We start from the raw sequence: 20,274 nt of genomic DNA, 5'->3' as shown, positions 1-20,274 counted from the left end.
TCTTTAGTCAGAGGGTGGTGAATCTGTGGAATTCTTTGCATAGACGGCGGTGGAAGCCAAGTCAGTAGATAAGGCAGAGATTGACATAGTCTCTGAAATTTAAGTTGGAGTCGGGACTTTTTTACCAACTCCGACTCCAGCAGCACCAAAATTGCCCTGACGACTCCGACTCCGACTCCATAGCCCTGCAGATGCTGGTTAATACACAAACTGCTGGCGTAACTCAGCAGGTCAGGTAGTATCTCTGGAGAACATGGAAGGGTAGATCCAGCCTGGAAGCAATTGAGGAGGTATTGCGGGCCTGGCTTGGATGAGGTCGGGGTGGCAATGTGGGCCAGGAGTGGCTCTGTTCTCTATAAGTGAACTCCGTTACAAAGAAGTCTGTAATAATGAGGGTTTACTGTTTACTCAGGCCAAAATACAGTTTCACTTCCAAGGTACTATACTGAGCTGAAAGTTTCATTGATGTATTTCATATGAGAAGCATGCTTTTATTTTTAATCCAAAATTGCCAGTACCATTCAGTTATTACACTGAACTGTAATCAAAGACATGACAATAATTGTATTGCTAAATCACATTAGATAAGCAATTCCATCAAAGTTATTACTGGTTAGATTTGTTTTATTGTCCCAGCACTTCCGAGGCTCAGTTCACAGGAATACTTTGAGTCTCTTCAGCAGTTTTGCTTTGAGTCGTGCAATCCATCTCACCCCATCTTTCTTCTCCTTGTGCCGCCTCTTGTATCTCCTCGCTTCTCCTTCTCATAGAATTATGCAGCACAGAAACAGGCCCTTCAGACCAATTTACCCATGCCGACTAAGATGCGCCATCACATTTAGCCCATACCCCTCTAAACATTACCTATCCATGTACCAGTCCAAATGTCTTTTAAATATTGTTATAGTACCTGCCTCAACTAGCTCCTCAGCAGTTCATTCCATATACCCCCACCACCCTCTGTGTGGAAAAGTTGTCAGGTAGGTTCCCATTAAAACTCCCACCTTTCATCTTATACGCATGCCCTCTGGTTCTTGATTACCCTACTCCGTGTAAAAGACTCTGTGCAATTACCTTATCTTATACGTTACCTCATGATCTTATACAGCTCTATAAGATCACAACTCATCCTTCTGTGCTCCAAGAATAAAGACCTAGCTTGCCCAAGCTCTCCCTATAGCTTAGCCCCTGAAAATCCTGGCAACACCTTGTAAATCTTCAACAACATCTTGTACGACTGTAACATAACATTCCAACTTCTGGACTCAGTACCCTGACTGATGAAGGCCAATGTGCCAAAAGCCGCCTTGGCCACCCTTTCTATTTGTGACGCCACGTTCAAGGAATTATGTAACTGCATTCCTAGATCCCTCTGCTCAGCAACACTCCACAGAGCCCTGCCATCCACTGTGAAGGTTCCTGCCCTGGTTTGACTTCCCAAAAGGAAACATCTTGCACTTTTCTGTATTTACCTCTATGCATGTTGAGAAATTTATGAAATCATCAGAAAGTAATGCAGGATTTCTATTGGAAACTGGTCATCTGAGACATTAACTAGCTACTTTAATTGTCTTACATTTTTGGTTTAAACTATATTTACATTAGGTGTTACCTGTTTCCTTTGCAACTATTGCAGGATGTGTTTTGCTGAATAATCTGCCCCAATAGTTGGTTATAAAGGAGAAACAATTTCTTGATTATATTATAATTTTTCACGTAAAGTAGAAAAATGGTATGCAATCAATAAAATCTATTACTTTTGAAACACTTATCAGTTAAAATAATAATGTTTTGCAAAATGTTTACCGCTTTCTTTATTATAACTTCAATAGTTATCTCATTTAATTGCTAACATCAAACTTAATAAATATTGCTTGATATTGAATTACCCTATTAGAAATACATAATGCAGATGGTAAATATCTATAAAATTTACAAATTTTTGTGAATTATTACATAATTGCCCATTTTTAAGAAAACTCAGTTTGGTATATTTTTAGGAAATGTATTTTAAGGAAAGCATCAGTGATTGTTTTATATTCTTGAAGGTTCAACTGCCCAATGATGTGCAGCAGTCTCCAAAACCAAGAAGCAGCCAAGCAATGCAAGCTGCTGATGAAGTGTTTTTTGCCAGACAACCTAATGTCGGAAGTACAAACTTTGAGAATAATTCGACCATCCCAACCAAATCTGGTAAGGTTGTTTGTGATTTTGCTATATTTTAATAAGATTTCAAGGAAGAGCCTTTTTCATGATGAACACCTCTGAATGTGTTGGGTGATAGGGTGATGGTTAGATCAGGTGGAACTGATCTCACACTCCCTTTTGTTTTCAGGCTTGGTATTTAGAATCAGACCGCATAAAAACAGGTCCATAAGCCTTGCTCGTCCATGCTGACCAAGATGGTCATCAAAACTAGCCCTTCAACTGGCCACTTCATCTGGCAGCTTGTTCTATGTATGCACCACCCATTGTGTGGAAAAAAAACAGCCTATTGTGTTCCTATTAAACTCTGCTCACACAGTAAACCTATCCCTCTAGTTCTTAATTTCCCCAACCCTGGGGTAAACACTCTGTATGCTTTTACCCTATTTATGCCCCTTATAATTTTAAACAATTCCAAAGAATGATCCTCAAGGAATAAAGGCCTAGCCTGCCCAACCTCTCCCTATAACTTAGATCCTTGAGTCTTGAAAACATCCTTGTAAATCTTCTCTGCACTCTTTCCAGCTTAATGTATCTTTCCTCTGGCATGGTAACCGAAATGTACTCCAAGTGTAACGTCATCAACGCGAAGATCAGCACGCCAAAATCTACCTTTCAGTGAAGTACGCATTTGTATTCCCAGTTCCCTCTGTCCTACAATACTACTCATGACCTCAACTAAAGAGTTGCATTAAATGTTTAATTGTGCTTAATATGTGAATATTATTACACCTTCAGAGACTAGTCGATATGATTTAAGAATAATCATCTTTACTCCATTTTCCCATCTTGCCATGTATGGTTAATTATACAGTTACCTCTGCTCAACAGTACCCCGCAGAGTACTGATTTAGAATTATACAGTAAGAAAACGGGCCCTTTGACCCATATTATCTAAGATGCCTATCTCAGCTCATAGCATTTTCCTGCATTTGGCTCATATCCATCAAAACCATATCTAGCCATGTATCTGTCCTAATGTCTTTTTAACTTTGTAATTGTTCCTGCCTATGTCACGACTTCAAGCAGCTCGTCCCACGTATTCACCACCCTCTGTGTGAAAACTTGCCCCTCAGTTTTCCGTTCAATCGTTCCTCTCACCTGACACCTATGCCCTCTAGTTTTAGCCTCCCTAACCCTGTAAAAAGACTGTGACAATATACCATATCCATAATCATGATTTTATAACCTTGATAAGGTGACCCCTCACCCTCATTCACTCCAGGAAAAACAGGCCCAGCCTATCCAATCTCTCCTTATAACCCAAGCCCCCCCCCCAACAACATCCTTGTACATTTGTTTCACTCTCTCCAGCTTATTCACATCCTCTGTCGTGGCAAACAGAACTGCACACATCACTTCATGTCCTGGAATGAATCTGGTCTTTATTTTTAAGTAACCTTGTTTTACAAGATGTAATCATGTAATCAGATTATAGAAGCAGAGAAGTCCAATGCAGGAGGGACCAAATGTACTTATCCTGAATGCTTGTCAACTGCTGACTGGAATCTTGTATTTTACCAGGATTTCTAAAAGATTTAACGTTTTAACACATGTAGCTTTTAAGGAAGATGGGAATGTTATTTTAAAAACATTGTAAGATAACTCAAAAAAGCAATGTGCCTGAGATGTTATTGGAGTCATTCTTAGCTGAAGAATTGGTACACAGTGGCGTCACGGTAGAGTTGCTGCCTTACAGCGAACACAGTGCTGGAGACCCGGGTTCGATCCCGACTATGGGTGCTGTCTGTAGTTTGTCCGTTCTCCGAGTGACCTGCATGGGTTTTCTCCGAGATTTTCGGTTTCCTCCCACATGCCAAAGACATACAGGTTTGTAGTTTAATTAGCTTGGTAAATGTAAAAAAAAAAATTGTCCCTAGTGGGTGTAGGATAGTGTTAATGTGCGGGGATCGCTCGTCGGCGCGGACCTGGTGGGCCGGAGGGCCTGTTTCTGTGCTGTATCTCTAAACTAAACTAAAAATCAATGATGTTTTGTCATTTAGAATTTATTTTCCTACTTTGTGTAGTTATTGATAACTAAAGTGAGGAAATAATATCTAGAAATTAGATTCCATCTTTTGCATTTTCAGCAAGTGCCACATATTTTACTCATGACTGCAAAATTCATAATATTGACCTTAACAATATTAAAAATAAGACTGACAGTTTTCATAGAAGATAGACACAAATGCTGGATTAACTCAGCAGGTCAGGCAGCATTTCTGGAGAAAAGGAATAGGTGACCTTTCGGGTTGAAACCTTTCTTCAGCCATCAATGGGTGGCCCATTCACACAGCAAATTACCATGATCCTTTCACCATGTCTTGTCTCATGCTGTGTTATGGAAAAGGTACCATTCAGATCTGATACTCTTCCTTGCGATCAGCATAGGTGCTAAGCCAAAACAGAGTCTGCGAAGGGTATAAACCAGCATCAGTAGTTCTTCCTACACAGTTTTCATGTAGAATTGTGTACATAAACAGTAGCAATGCTACAAAACGTACCTTCAGCGGCGCTGCAATTCTGCCACTGGCCGTGTGCGCGACTTTGGCGCCTTTGAGGGGGGGGGGGGCCGGATTAAAATGCCGTTTTCTCTTGCCTGTCGGAGGCGGATTTCCTCGGGCTGCCAGCTGCTGCAGAAAAATCGATCCACCTCCCGTTCGCGCTATATATATTTTTTTAAATCGCTGGAGAATTTTATATTTGGATTAGAATAAAAAATGACTTCGAACGCCCTCAACGCCTACAACGTGACGGATCTCAAGTACGGGACTAAACACGGTGTAAGTCGTTTATATTACATATAAACTTGCTTCTTGGGATGACTTTAATCAATCCTCTATAAGCGAAAATGTGATTTGGGCCCCATACGAACCGGCAGTGATTTTCCTGCCGATATGGGGTTCAAATTCACCGCAAATGCAACGTTCCAATCGATCACGTTCCAGAAGCAAGATGATTAAAATGTCCTTTTTTTTTTAGATAAGCCGTCTAAATTGTCTATATTTTGTGTTATTCTCTCTCTCCATGATCATTATTTTTTAACTAAATATTCACAACAGTTTGAGTCACATGTATTGTGCAAAAAACAATAATTTGTTTATATTTTGGGTGGGTGTTTCTAGATTAATTTATGGGAATTAAACATTAAATTCCTTCCACCTGGGATATAAATTCATGACCGTGAGATTTAAAAATCATGATATATTGTGAATTCTTGTGTGAATGGGATTAATTTGTTATTTGGATACTTAGGCTATTTAAAAAAATTATCCTTTTCTTAAGAAATGGAATCTACAGGACATTGTTAATGGGAAAGTAGTGGGCAGAAAGGCATGTCATGTGTGGTTTGAAGAGCAAAAACTTGTAGTTTACAATGCCAAAATTAAAAAATTGAGGAAAAACAAGGTGTACAGAGTTGCTTATTAAGAAAGTTATGGGCTTTTGACTTACCTCGATCACAGCTTTTGTGTTAAGTCAATGGAAAAGCAATATGGAACAAGATGCTAATTTCCGAGTATGAAAATTGCCATAGCTTTTTTAATACTGAAGATATAAAAGTGAATTAGGTGTAAAATTAAACTTTAACTGATGAGATAAATTGCAGACTTGATTTTTAAAATCTCAAAATTTTGTAACATTGCTATAAACAGGACCTATGTTGATAGCAAGGAAGAGTATCAGACCTTAATGATATTCTTCCTATAATTACAGTATGTATAAAAGATGAAGCTGTATTTCACTGTACATGGTACAACCATTGAACTATTGAGGAAGGACAGGGTGAAGGAAACATGGTGATTTGATGTGTGACTGGGCCTCCCATGATTGATTCCTGTGCCACATGGCTCTATGTCAAGTGTGGAATGGTTAGAGACCTCGTGATCACAGTAAAAAAACATCTGACCTGAATGGCTGTGATCAGTGTACAAAACATGATCTGCATTGGACCACTTTGATAATAAGAACATGTACATCAGGCTATTGCTCGTCAACTACAGCCATGTTCAACATCATGTGCTCTTCAAAATTCTCATCAAACTCAAAGTACTGGCTCTCTGCTCATCCCTCTATAACAGGGTTCTCAACTTGCTTATCGGCAGACCACAATTTGTACAAATAGGCAATAGCATTTTGACAATAACCATCAACATAGGAGCACTTTAAGGCTGTGTGCTCAGTACTTTGTTCTACTGTCTGTCCCCATGTCTATGCAGCTAGATGCAGTTACAATGCCATCTTTAAATTTGTTAGTGATACCAAGGTTGTTGGCTAACGGGTAATGACAAATCAAGAGTACAGGAAGGAGATTGAAGATCTGATCGAAAGGTGCCAGTACAAAAATCTTGCTCTCAATATCAGCAATACAAAGCAGCTGGTTGATGAATTCAAGAGGATACGTGAACCTATTTTCATCAACGGGACAATGGAGAGAGTCAACAGCTTCAGGCTCCTGGGTGTGCAGATCTGTGAAAATCTGTCATGAGCCCAGCACATTGATGCAATCACAAAGAAAACTCATCAAGGCCTCTCCTGATCATTGCAGAACACTCATCTCAGTAACTTCTATGGACTGTGTCTTTGGTTGCACTACAAGCATAGTGTATTTTGCATACTTATGGTTACCTAGTACAATGTTTTCAAGAATCAAGGGATATGGGGAAAAAGCAGGAACGGGGTACTGATTTTAGATGATCAGCCATGATCATATTAAATGGGCCAGCTTGAAGGGGCCGAATGGCCTACTCCTGTACCTATTTTTCTATGTTTTTATGATTGAATTATAATTTATTAATTATAATTTGTGTATTACATTTGCGGGCCTATTATGCTGCTGCAAGTTAGAATTTATTTTTCAGTACACATGACAATTAAATGCTTCTGACGATCACAAAGAAAGCTCATTAACGCCTCTACTTCCTTAGAGGTTTGAATACTCTATTGAACTTCTGCAGGTGAATGGTAGAGAGCATACTGAATGGTTACATCAGGGAATGGTTCCGAAATTTGAATGTTCAAGAACGAAAGAGGCTGCAAAAAATGATAGGCATTGTCAGTCCATCACTGATGAGATTTATAAGAGGCACTACCTTGAATCTACCCAATATTATCAAATACCGACACCTCACTAGCCACGCTCTCATCTTGCTACTAGTATCAGGAAGAAGGTCCGGGATGGTGAAAACTGTGATCTGCAGGTTCAAGACCAGCTCCTGCCCATCAATCATCAGGCACTTGAACACTGCATAACACTAACCACCAGCGACAATGATGTTCTGCAGACTGTCTTTGGTTGCACTATGAATCTTGGTTTTGCACTATTACGGTTACCTGGTATTACGGATGATAATTTTTGTATTCTTTACTGTATATTTATCTGTATGATACTGCGTTAGGAGGCATTTTAAGCTGAAGCAAGTACGGATTTCATTGTTCCATTGCTGGTTCATATGATAGTTAAACACTCTTGACTCATCAGTGTGATGTGATCAGTTGTGTGATATCAGGGAATTGTGAATGTCTCAAAGGTGAATTTGGCATGGAAGGAAGTGTCTGGACTAATTTCCTCTCTTGTGGGTTATTGCTAGCATATTCTAGCATGGCTCAAACCACTTTTACGTGTGCATAAAAAAATGGGTGTTAATGGATTTGGTTTTAGACCTAAATTTTGTGCTTTAATTAAATCTTAACTTAAGTGTAAATTACTCGTGCTGGGTGATAAGCCTTGTGAATTTAAATATTCTTGTACAAATATACGTAGCAACAGTAAAAAAGGGTCAGATGTTTGACCTAACCCCCAAATCCTTTGGACCTTGGGCATCTTAACCCAATCAATGCTTCAAAAATCTATTACGCAGATACCCAGTTTCAGAGATCTGTCACATTAACTATTCAAATACACCTGTAATTGGACTTGTTAAAATGTGCTTCTAAATAGTAATCATGTGAAATACCCCAACCATGCCCTTGACCGTACAACAATAGAGCAGAAGAAAGCACCCTTTGCTCATGATACCATGATGCCAGTAAACTGCACATTTGTCTGCACCTGCAATAAATCCCTCCATTCTCAGCCAGGTTACGTGCCTTATCTAAATGCTATTGCATTTTTCTTCTACCACTTTCCTTTGCAGCATGTTCCATGCACCAGCCACTCTGAGTTTTAAAAAAAACTTGCCTCATAAATCTCCTTTATACTTTCTCCTTCTCACTTTAAAGCTATACCCTCTAGTATTTAATATTTCCAACCCGATTTAAAAAAAACCGATCTACCATATCACAATTGTACCGTGTAATTAATTTTATCTTGTCTTATTTTAAAATCATGTCTCATAATTTTATATACTTCCATCGGGTCTTTGCATTTCCTTACCGCCTCCAACGGAAAGAATTCTGAGTTTGTCCAACTTTTTACAGCTAATACTCTCTAATTTAGGGAACATTCTGCCTAGGATATTTCATGGTCATTTTTGGCCCTTTTGAATCCCTGTTTAAGTACTATCTTGCTTCCTTTTATATTTCTGATAGGCTTTGTGAACACATTACCTCTCATAACTACTTAATGAAAAGGTAGCCTTAACCAAGATGTGGATGGAAGAGCTGAATGCAAATGCTAATTGTAACTGCTCTCTTTAGATAATCCGTGGAAACGTTAGATATTATAAATAAAAAGAAAAAGCATTAAATGGATCAAGCCTAATATAAAGCAATGCGGACATGGTTGCAGATATCAATTTCTTCACTTCCGGCCAATGTTGTATAGGGGTATCCTTAGCCCATTCATTTTCAGTTAACTTGAATTAAAATGCAATGTCCTTCATTTAATTTGTGCTATTCAGAAGCAATCACAATTATTTTGATAACCTGCATACTTTAAATAATATTTGCGCTTTAACTTGTATGCGGCACTAAACATTTGCATATATATTTGCGGTCTTTGTTTCACTTTAACTTTCAATATGCAACATTTGAGACCCCGCATCCAGTTTCCCCAAGTTAATGTATTTGGACAACCGTAATGAATTGGGTGAGCCTTATCAATGCTGTGGACATAGGAGTGATGGGGAAATTGCGGAGGTGGTCATGTTTTAATCTCTTAATTCATCATCTGCACAGATCAAGTTGAGTGTTTTGGAATTTTTGTCATTCATCTCGTTGGTACACCCATAACAACACAAGTAACTCAACACCATCTAATACAAAGCATTTTTCTTGATCCAACTTTAGGCCCTTTATTATTGTATACTGTGGCTGCAGTATGTGCAATCTACAGTGCTCTACAGCAACTCGCCATCAGTACTTGAACAGCACTCTTTGTCTGACCCTATATTAATAGTAGATAGGAACAATAATGTTACGGAAATATCAACTCCATGTCTCCTAATCTGAGGAAAGACATTCTTGCCATAGAGGGAGTACAGAGAAGGTTTACCAGACTGATTCCTGGGATATCAGGACTTTCATATGAAGAAAGACTGGATAAACTCGGTTTGTACTCGCTAGAATTTAGAAGATTGAGGGGGGATCTTATAGAAACTTACAGAATTCTTAAGGGGTTGGACAGGCTAGATGCAGGAAGATTGTTCCCGATGTTGGGGAAGTCCAGAACAAGGGGTCACAGTTTAAGGATAAGGGGGTAATCTTTTAGGACCGAGATGAGGAAAACATTTTTCACACAGAGAGTGTTGAATCTCTGGAATTCACTGCCACAGAAGGTAGTTGAGGCCAGTTCATTGGCTATATTTAAGAGGGAGTTAGATGTGGCCCTTGTGGCTAAAGGGATCAGGGGGTATGGAGAGAAGGCAGGTACAGGATACTGAGTTGGATGATCAGCCATGATCATATTGAATGGCGGTGCAGGCTCGAAGGGCCAAATGGCCTACTCCTGCACCTATTTTCTATGTTTCTATGTGTCACACACCCTGACTTTGATATATATTGCTCTTCATAGAATATAAATTTTCCAGAAGAATCCAAAACATACAGAATTTGTTTACTTTATTGTACATGCCCACCATTGAAGTATATATTTTTAAGTACAATGGACTGTTCCCAAAATAACATTTGGCCCAGTACCATACAGATTGATTGCAAATTTTGGTTTGATGTTCAATATCTGAAATGAGTCTGAAAAGTGCAATCATATCTAACTTTAATATCTAGTAGTTAGTTGAAACGAGGTAAAAGGCTGAAGGTCACTTTGAAAGCATTGTCATAGCCTGGGGAGTATTTTCTTTTTATTTGTTGACTTTTCAATAGACTGAAAAATGTTCAATGAGATTAAGTAAATTGAGGAGAAACATAAATATGGTAGGAAAAGAACTTATAGAATGAATGAATTCCAAATGTATTCTTCTCTAGCTTAATTTACATAATGGAAGCAATAAATTTGATGCCTCTGGAGAAGTCACGACTGACTGTTATGGAAACACTTTGTTTGGCTAAGGGACATGTGATTGTTGCTAGAGAAACCTTTTTGCTATTGGTTTGATATAGAGGAGAAAGATCAATTAAACTGGATATTGAGCACCTTGGGTTCACTCCATCAATATTTTGAACATAACCTGCTCAGAGATACAGGAAGTGATAGTGTAGACATGGAAAGAGAAGGCAAGATTGTTGAACTGTACTTCTCAGCGAAGTAGACAAAGCATACAAAGACTATACATAAAATTTGTTTATTTTTAATAGCCTTGTGTAAATTGCTCAGAATATGTAGGAATCATACAATTTTTACAGCACAGGAGCCATCAGTTCATTAAATATATGCCTTGTATAGAATCACACTTGTCCCATTCCTTTATCTTCCCCCATTGCCTCAAAAAATATTCTTTTCCAAATGCCTATACAATGCCCTTTCAATTCCAGGTTTTTTTACCATCTCATGGGCAGTGAATTCATGGTGTGTGTGGTGGTAGTGGAAAGGTTCTCGCATGCCGTTTTATTTGTTGTCCAGAATATTACATCAGTGTCCACTGATTCTTGATTTACCTCCCCCCTTGACTCCATCCAAGGACCTAAGCAGTCTTTCCAGGTATGGCATTGGTTCACCTGCACCTCCTCCAACCTCATCTATTGCATCCGCTGCTCTAGGTGTCAACTGCTCTACATCGGTGAGACCAAGCGTAGGCTTGGCGATCGCTTCGCCGAACACCTCTGCTCGGTTTGCAATAACCAACCTGATCTTCCGGTGGCTCAGCACTTCAACTCCCCCTCCCATTCCGAATCCGATCTTTCTGTCCTCAGCCTCTTCCATGGCCAGAGTGAGGACCACCGTAAATTGAAGGAGCAGCACCTCATATTTCGCTTGGGCAGTTTGCACCCCAGCGATATGAACATTGACTTCTCTAATTTCAGGTAGTCCTTACTTTCTCCTCCCCTTCTCAGCTCACCCTCAGCCCACTGGCACCTCCTCTTCCTTTCTTCTTCCCGCCCCCCCCCCCCACCCTCACATCAGTCTGAAGAAGGGTTTCAGCCCGAAACGTTGCCTATTCCTTCGCTCCATAGGTGCTGCCTCACCCGCTGAGTTTCTCCAGCATTTTTTACTACATTCCAAACATGACCATTGTTAATGCCCATTCTTAATTGCCCTAGTGAGAGTGGTGGTGATTCTTCATCTTGTTTAGTTTATTAGTTTATTATTACTGAGGTACAGGGAAAAGCATTTTTGGTGCATGCTATCCAGTCAGCAAAAAAGCTATACAATGTTTACAATCAAGGTGTCCACAATGCATAGATAAAGGGAGTAACGTTTAGTGCAAGATAAAGCCCAGTAAAGTCCAATTAAAGATAGTTCGAAGGTCACCTATGAGATAGATGTTAGGTCAGGACCAGTCTCAAGCTGGTGATAGGATGGTTCAGTTGCCTGAAAACAGCTGGAAGGAAACTCTCCCTGAAACTGGAAGTATGCATTTTCAAACCTGTACCTCTTGCCTGATGGGAGAGGGGAAAAGGGGGAGTGACTGGGGTGAGACTCATCCCTGATTATGCTGATGGCCTTGCCGAGGCAGCATGGTGTAAATGGAGACAATGGAAGGGAGATTGATTTGCGTGATGATCTGGGCTACGTCCACAACTCTGCAATTTCTTGTGGGCTTGGATGAAGCTGTTCTTAAACCATACTCCGATGCAGCCCGATAAAATGCTTTATGCTGCTGTGTTCCTTCTAGGGTAGCTGTAAGTAATGGAAGAATGAAGAAATAGCAATGAATTTCCATTTTGAAATGGTGCAAAACTTGGATGAGAACTTGAAGGATGTGACGATTCTCTGTCTTTGGCCTTTGTTTTTGCAGTTACGGGAAGTCCTAAGTCTGGATCATTTAGGTGCAGCACAATTGTATTCCTCAATCGAAAGTGAAGCATATTGCTCCCTCACCAATTTCATTAAGGCATGGGGCAATACTGTAGAATATGACACAGCAGTTCCAAGTACAGGTATATCCAAAATATAGTGCCAACCAATTGTATCTACAGGGCTAAACAAATGACAAACAGCAGAAGCAGTTTACTAAAGACACAATTGAACTTTCCTTTTGTCAATGCTACAGTTGAAAACACATCACTCATACTGCAGTGAATTGCGATCAACAGTTAATGGTGGGTATTAAATGCTGGGGTTGTTTGCAGTGTTCATTTATAGCCACACCATTTGCATTTTTCATGACAATTTGCAAACTTTGCCTTGATGTGAAATACAGGACAAATCCAATCTGGCCAATTATGCCATCATCATTCTATTTCAATCTTCTCCCTAATATGATAATGCTGTCATACAGCAAAAAACTCTCCAGAACTCTAATTGATGTTCCAGTCCTCATGGTGCCTATTTTCATGTTGATTTATTTTCCCCTTATTTTGTTTTCAAGTTGCATTTAATTACTCTTTGAAAACCAAATAAAAGTAATACAAATGCTTCTGCATCTCCCATAACAACCTCACAATGTATAAAAGCACATTACTGCGAATTAAGTACTTTTGAAGCCCAATTGCTTGTAATGTAGGAACAGATTATTCAGATTTGTGCAAAACAACATGCTGTCCAACTTAATTGTCAACAGAGAATTATCCTCCTTAATATCTAATAAAGAGGCAGATTTCTTCAAAGGCATTCAACTACATCCAGCTCTTCATTCAATGAATGGAACAATTGTTGGCAAAGTTTTCCTGAAAAGAGAGATACTGAAAAATCTAAATCCACCATTGTTTTAGTTTGTTTCATTACATTATTGATAAAATGGAAAGCTTTGCAAAGGAAATTGATCACTGAATGAAGATTGACAATAATTGCCTTAATCATATCAAGTCATTATGGTATGTTAACAATAGCAGCACAAACATTCTGGGCAAGACTAGGCTTGATAGTGCACTGTACTATATTGTATTATAGATGGATTTACTGGAATTAAATGGATGCTAGTGTTGACGTAATTACAGTATTAATAGCTAACCTTTACTTTGCACATTCCTGTATTTTAAAATACTATTATGTGTACATTATAATCCTGTGTCGTTGCCATATTTATCGGTTTATGTTGAGACACACTAAAATTTAAGTCACCAACTTAGTTTGCTAAAATACTTTCTGAAATTTATGTTTGGCTTCATATGATACAGTGGCAATAAAAAAGTGAATGTTTCCCAAATGACATTTATATAGGGCTAAAATTCCCCAAGATTTATAACTGGACTGTTGTCAAAATAGTTGAATCTTTCACTTAAGCATAGATGACCAAAGACTATCATAAGGAGCTCATCAAAAAACGAGTCAGTTCATATGTCAAAGGACCAGCATTAGGCCATTTGATCCATCGAGTCGACTCCACCATTCAATCATGGCTCTCTTTCCCTCTCTACTGCATTCTCCTCATAACCGTTGACACCCTCATGGGCCAGTCCCACTTAGGCAATTTTTTAGGCAACTACAGGCGACTAGTTTGTTGCCACGTGGTCGCCTGGAATAGTCTCCTCAGGCGCGCAAAAAGTCGTAGCGTCTTTCTGGTCGCCGCTAAATTTTCATCATGTTGACAGTGGGTTTGATGCCAATGAGCATAGCTTGACTTCTGTAAAGGTGTTTTAGACGTGGTCCTTAGTCCTTCACTAAGTCTTTATTAAGACACTACATCCACACGTCCCAGCACTGACCACAACTGGTCTACACACGTACTGGAACCAAGAGAGGGAGGGTGCATGCAGATACTACAGTTATACTACCTAAGGTGGGAGTGTCAAATGGTAATGAGGTAGCTACATATTTGGTTGCATGCATAACCACCTACATCCTTTCCCGTAGAATAAACAGCAGCAGGGTAATTATACAAACCTGCAACATAGTAACAGTATCAATTAATCAAACAGCACAATATTAAGCAAAGTCGCCATACCGATCAGGGGGCCGGACAACTCTACCTGAGCGGGTCCGTACAGCACCCTCACCCTCACTCCCCTCCCCCAAAGAGAAAGGCAGAGGCGGAGAACAACGTGGGGACTGCGGATCAGACAGAAAAACAGGAGACTGGCCAGAAACCGGTGGACTGCTAGATGGCGACTGCCGAGGCGGATAAGAAGAAGATGAAGAAGAAGAAGAAGAATCAATAGGCGAAAGACGTGGAGGAGACGTGCCAGCCGGGGAGGCGAAACTCGGAGGCACCGTTAGAGGCACGGTAGGGGCACGAACAACAACAGGACTAGGCGGCACAATCCGAGGAGGAGAGTCGAGCCACGGAGAGGGAGGCTCCGGGAATGGAAGCGGAGGCGCAGGCTCCCGGACAGCTAACAGATGTTGGCGACTGCGACGGTACACCGTGCCCTCGTAGTCTACTAAATAGGAACGGGGTGAGTCCGCCACTCCTACTACAGTGGCAAGCTTGGAAAACCCGGTAGGTGACTGCAAACGGACAACCTGACCCGTCGTGAGGGGGGGTAGGGGGCGGCAAGACTTGTCGTGGGACCGGCACTGGATTTCGTGGCGTTGAGAAATACGGCGGTGGACCGCATCAGGGTGGCGTACCACCGGCACAAGCGACTGCTGAGCGATCGGCATTGGCGGCCGGAGGACACGGGACATGAGCCGCTGAGCAGGTGAACCCAAAACACCGTCTCTAGACACGTTTCGGAGATTTAACAGTCCCTGATAAAAATCGCAGTTTGACAAGCGAGACTGCTCCAGCAACGTCTTCGCGCTGCGCACAGCACGTTCAGCCAGTCCGTTACTCTGAGGGAATTCAGGGCTGCTAGTAAAGTGAGTAAAGTTCCATTTCGTAGCGAAGGCAGCAAATTCGGCGCTAGTAAATTGACGGCCGTTGTCAGTCTGGAGCTTGACCGGGGAACCAAAGACAGCAAAATGACGTCGCAGCTTGCCGATGACCATCTCCGATGTGATGGTGGGAAGAAGGTCCACTTCAAACCAGGATGAATACGAGTCCACCAACACCAGGTAGTGCTTCCCACGCCTCTCAAAAATATCTGCAGCCAGTGAAGACCAGGGCATGTCGGGGGCCGGCTGCTGCAACAGGGGCTGCCGCTGCTGGTGAGGGGCCATGGAGTTGCACTCGGAGCACGCCGCCACTCGAGCCTTGATATACTTGGCCATGGCAGGCCAATAGTACTGCCCTTGAGCATGATCAACGGTAGCGTCAGCGCCCGGATGCCCCAAATGAGCAGCAGAGTAGTAAGCATCATAGAGTGAGGCAGGGATCACCACCTTGTGACCTTTCACGACGATACCCTCCCGAACCACAAGCTCATCCCGAACCAGGAAGAAGGGGCGCACGCCAGCAGGCAGAGAGGCAGGCTTGCGGGGCCACCCGCGCAGAATGACAGCAGACAGCTGTTGCAAGTCAGGGTCGGCAGCAGTGCGCTCGAGCAGGCACCGCAGCTGCTTTGAAGGAACAAAATTCACATTCAGAACGTGCAGGTCCTCCTGCTCGTATGGATGCTGGGCACAGGAGGACCGAGGTGCCCTCGACAGAGCATCGGCAACATGCATCTCGGTACCCCTCCTATACACAATGTTGAAATCGAACCGCTGTAGCTGTAGCATCATCCGCTGCAGACGGGCCGGGGCAGCATGAATAGGTTTGTTTAATATCGTAACCAGCGGCTGGTGGTCTGTTTCCACCGTGAACCGAACCCCAAAGAGAAAGTCCCGGAACTTAGAGCACGCAAACACCACAGCAAGGAGCTCCTTCTCAATTTGGGCATACCTTTGCTCAGTGTCCGTCATGGTACGAGAGGCAAACGAGACAGGCTGCAGAGAATCTCCATCACATAGTTGCATGCAGGCTGCACCGAGACCAAAACGAGAGGCATCGCAGGTCACCACAATTGGTAGTCGGTGATCGAAAAACCGGAGAACCGGAGTGCTGACCAGCATTTTTTTCAAAGTGTCAAACGACTGTTGGTGCTGCGGACTCCACGACCAGGCAACATCCTTCTTTGTCAGGAGACGCAGCGGCGCACTGAGCTCACTTAGACGCGGAACAAATTTACCCAGATAATTTACCATACCGAGAAACCGCTGCAGGCCAGCGACATCAACAGGTGCAGGGAACTCGGAGATGGCAGCAGTTTTTGTTGGGTCAGGCTTCAGGCCACGAGAGGTAAAGATGTGGCCGACATACGACACTTCAGACAACCGGAACCTACACTTGGACGGGTTCAGCTTGAGGTTTATCTGGCGAGCCCGGTCGAGGACCCGTCGGAGATTTCGGTCGTGTTCCGTGACATCCCGACCATACACGAGGATATCATCGACAATGATGGAACATGGCAGCCCGGCAAACAATTGCTCCATGGAGCGCTGGAAGACTTCGCTCGCCGAGCTTATCCCAAAAGGCATTCTTAAAAACTTGTACCTCCCAAATGGCGTTGCAAAAGCTGTCAAGTCAGTTGACTCCCTGTGCAGTGGAACCTGCCAAATGGAACTCCTAGCATCGAGAACTGAGAATACGATGGCTTGACCAACCTGGGCCGCAACATCCTCAACAGTCCGCATAGGGTAGTGGGGCCGCTTAATGGCAGTGTTCAAGTCCTTCGGGTTGATGCAGACCCGTATTTCATTCTTCCCTTTTTTTATAGTGGCAACCATCGTAGACACCCAGCTAGTGGGCTTACTGATAGCTTCTAGCACCCCCAAGTTTACCATTCTGTCCAGCATCGCTTTAACTTTGTCTTTCATCGCGAAAGAGATCCTATGAGGCAGACGGCACACAGGAGTTATGGAGGAATCAGTAGTAATTTTATATACAAGCGGCAGCTTACCGAGCTGATCATCGAAGAGGTCAGGGTATTCAGAGACAGGGTCCAGCACCACCCTCACCTCATGGACTGTGCTGTCGAAAGCAACCAGACCCAGATCCTGGCATGCTTGATTGCTCAGCAGAGGCACACAATCACAATCCAACACAAAAAAAGACAGGTCACGAGATGTCTTCTGTAGCTTGCAGTGGAAAGTTACCCTCCCCACAGGTGTCAGCTCCTCCCCTCCGTACGCTCGGAGCACAGAGCGGTCTGCAGTCAAACTTTCATTAGACCTTATCTGGTGGAAGAGTGATGTTGATATTACGCTGACCTTGGCACCAGTGTCCAATTTCGCAGAGAAGGTCTTGTCATTAACAGTAACAAGCACCGATGGGTCGGGGAGTCGAGTCTGGTTGTGCAGCAGAACATAAACACTGGCATCCCCCATAGAGATGCTGGAGTCTGACTCGGGGGCTGACTCCTCAATGTACTGAGAACCAAGGACACTTTCAATCCTCTGAAGATTGTTTAACACCTGGCGAGGAGGCTGAGCGACGTTCCCATGGGAACGACAGACCGCCGCAAAGTGGTTCTGTTTTCTGCAATAGTTGCAGGCTTTTCCATAAGCAGGGCACAGAGACTGTGGCAAATGTCCATACCCACAATTGGGGCACTTCCTGGCACTCTGAGGGCGAGGGGCAGGAGCTGGGCGAGGCTGTGGTTTAAAACTGTTCGGTGGCCGCCGCGGCACAGATAGAGCAGCCACGCTAACGGCACGGTTCCCAGATCCTCTCTCCCCACGAAACGGAGTAACAACCTCAGCAATGCGACAAGCATGCACAGCTTCGTTCAACGTGAGGTCAGGCCTCCGTAATAAATCAGCCCGCAACTTCTGGTCTAACATGCCAGTAACTAACATGTCCCGCGTGAGCTGGTCACACAACTCACCAAAACGACAGCGCTGAGCTAGATAGCGGAGGTCGGCAATGAAACATTCCACAGGTTCCTCAGGCTGTTGCTTGCGAGAAAAAAACCGAGCCCGCTCCAAAATGCGGTTCGAGGGAAGGTCACAAATTTCAGTAAACTTCCTCAACAGACACACCGGGTCGTCAGGAGACTCGGCTGGCTCAGCAATCTGGTCATCTTCGCCCAGGACCGCTGGACTGTACACAAACGACTTAGCCCGCCTCATGGCATCAGGCCCAGCAAAGTTCAATAGCAGCGATGCTTTGACAGCAGCAGGGTCATTACGGTGTGCAATATTCACATAATGGGTGGAGTCCATGACGAACGTGTCCCATCGCTCTGCGATGTCGGCGTCAAAGACTAACGGGGAAGGCTTGCGACAAGACGAAGCCATCACTACACACACACTCAAAAAGCCAAATAAATCCCGATATACGAGAGGCGCAGATTAAACGCTTCTGACACCATGTAAAGGTGTTTTAGACGTGGTCCTTAGTCCTTCACTAAGTCTTTATTAAGACATTACATCCACACGTCCCAGCACTGACCACAACTGGTCTACACACGTACTGGAACCAAGAGAGGGAGGGTGCATGCAGATACTACAGTTATACTACCTAAGGTGGGAGTGTCAAATGGTAATGAGGTAGCTACATATTTGGTTGCATGCATAACCACCTACAACTTCTCCTGACGTAGGTGCTGTCGTAGGTTGTCGCCAGGATGACGTAGGTTGTCGCCGTTTTTTCGGCGACCTGCTGCGACTGACAGTCGCCGGCAGTTGGCTAATACATCGCCAGGTGGGACAAGCCCATTACTAATCAAGAATCTATCAATCTCTACCTTAAAAATACCCAATCACTTGGCCTCCACAGCTTACTGTGGCAATGCATTCCACAGATTAACCGTCCTCTGACTAAAGACATTCCTCATCTCCTTTTTAAAGTATGTCCTTTTATTCTGTTGTTGTGCACTCTGGTCTTGGACTCTCTCACTAGTGGATACATCCTCATCACATCCACTCAATCCAAGCCTTTCACTATTCAGTAAGTTATAAGAGAGTGCAGAATTTTAGTGTGGAAATTCCAGGGCTTGGCTGAAGTAGCTACATGTAATGTCATCACCATCACAATGTAAATTTACCTAAACACGGTCGGAATATTTATTATGTTCTTCACCTGCATGATATTGAGACTTGTATTATAAATTGCTAATCGGATTGTAAATTAGTATGAACAGTTTTTAAAATAATCCTGTCTTTTTATATTTAGGTTAAAAGATTAATGTTAAAAATTATGCTTGGGTTTCATTGTGGTATTTGGCCCCAAGACTTTGTTTCACACTCAATTAGATTGTGATGAATTTTGTCTGCCTCTGTTCATATCTCTGACAATGTTGCTTAATTAACTGTTGATTTAAATCTTTAAAATAAGTTGATCCCAATCTTTAATACTTTCATTGGCCTTGTACGTTCTGACTTTTGCTAGAATCAGTTCCTGGTTGTTACTACCATTGTGTTTTTTTTAAGTGTCTGATTTCAATGGGGGGGGGGGGGGGATGAAAACATAACCCAAAGCGACCAATTTTCTGAATTACACCATAATTCAAAAGAAAATACAGTATTATGCACTAAACAACTTTCCACTGGGTATTCAAATTACGTCATGTGCTCGGACGGCTGTGCTGACACATGATGACGCGCGCAACTGTCGCGCGTCAGTCACTACCGGCCTGCCGCGTAAATGACGGCCAAGTGGGACAGGCCCTTAAGACACTGATCAGTTGAGCTGCATGTTTAAGGATGGTGTCAAGCCTAACTTGTTGAAACTGCACTCATCCATGAAAACCAAGAGTATTTTATTGCAT

General features: G+C 42.6%; 1 protein-coding gene across 1 annotated transcript in view; it reads left to right on the top strand.

Moving 5' to 3' along the window:
• The window catches only part of togaram1 (TOG array regulator of axonemal microtubules 1), a 109,329-nt gene that overhangs the window by 21,694 nt on the left and 67,361 nt on the right, over positions 1–20,274 (top strand). The window contains exon 2 of the mRNA XM_033027355.1: positions 2,049–2,193. Within this exon, the coding sequence (XP_032883246.1) occupies positions 2,049–2,193 (145 nt within the window). The remainder of the gene's footprint in view (positions 1–2,048; positions 2,194–20,274) is intronic.

Source organism: Amblyraja radiata, chromosome 9, assembly GCF_010909765.2.
Source record: "Amblyraja radiata isolate CabotCenter1 chromosome 9, sAmbRad1.1.pri, whole genome shotgun sequence".
Lineage (NCBI taxonomy): Eukaryota > Metazoa > Chordata > Chondrichthyes > Rajiformes > Rajidae > Amblyraja > Amblyraja radiata.
The sequence above is the reverse complement of the archived record's forward strand: the minus strand, read 5'-3'. Positions and strand labels throughout refer to the sequence as shown.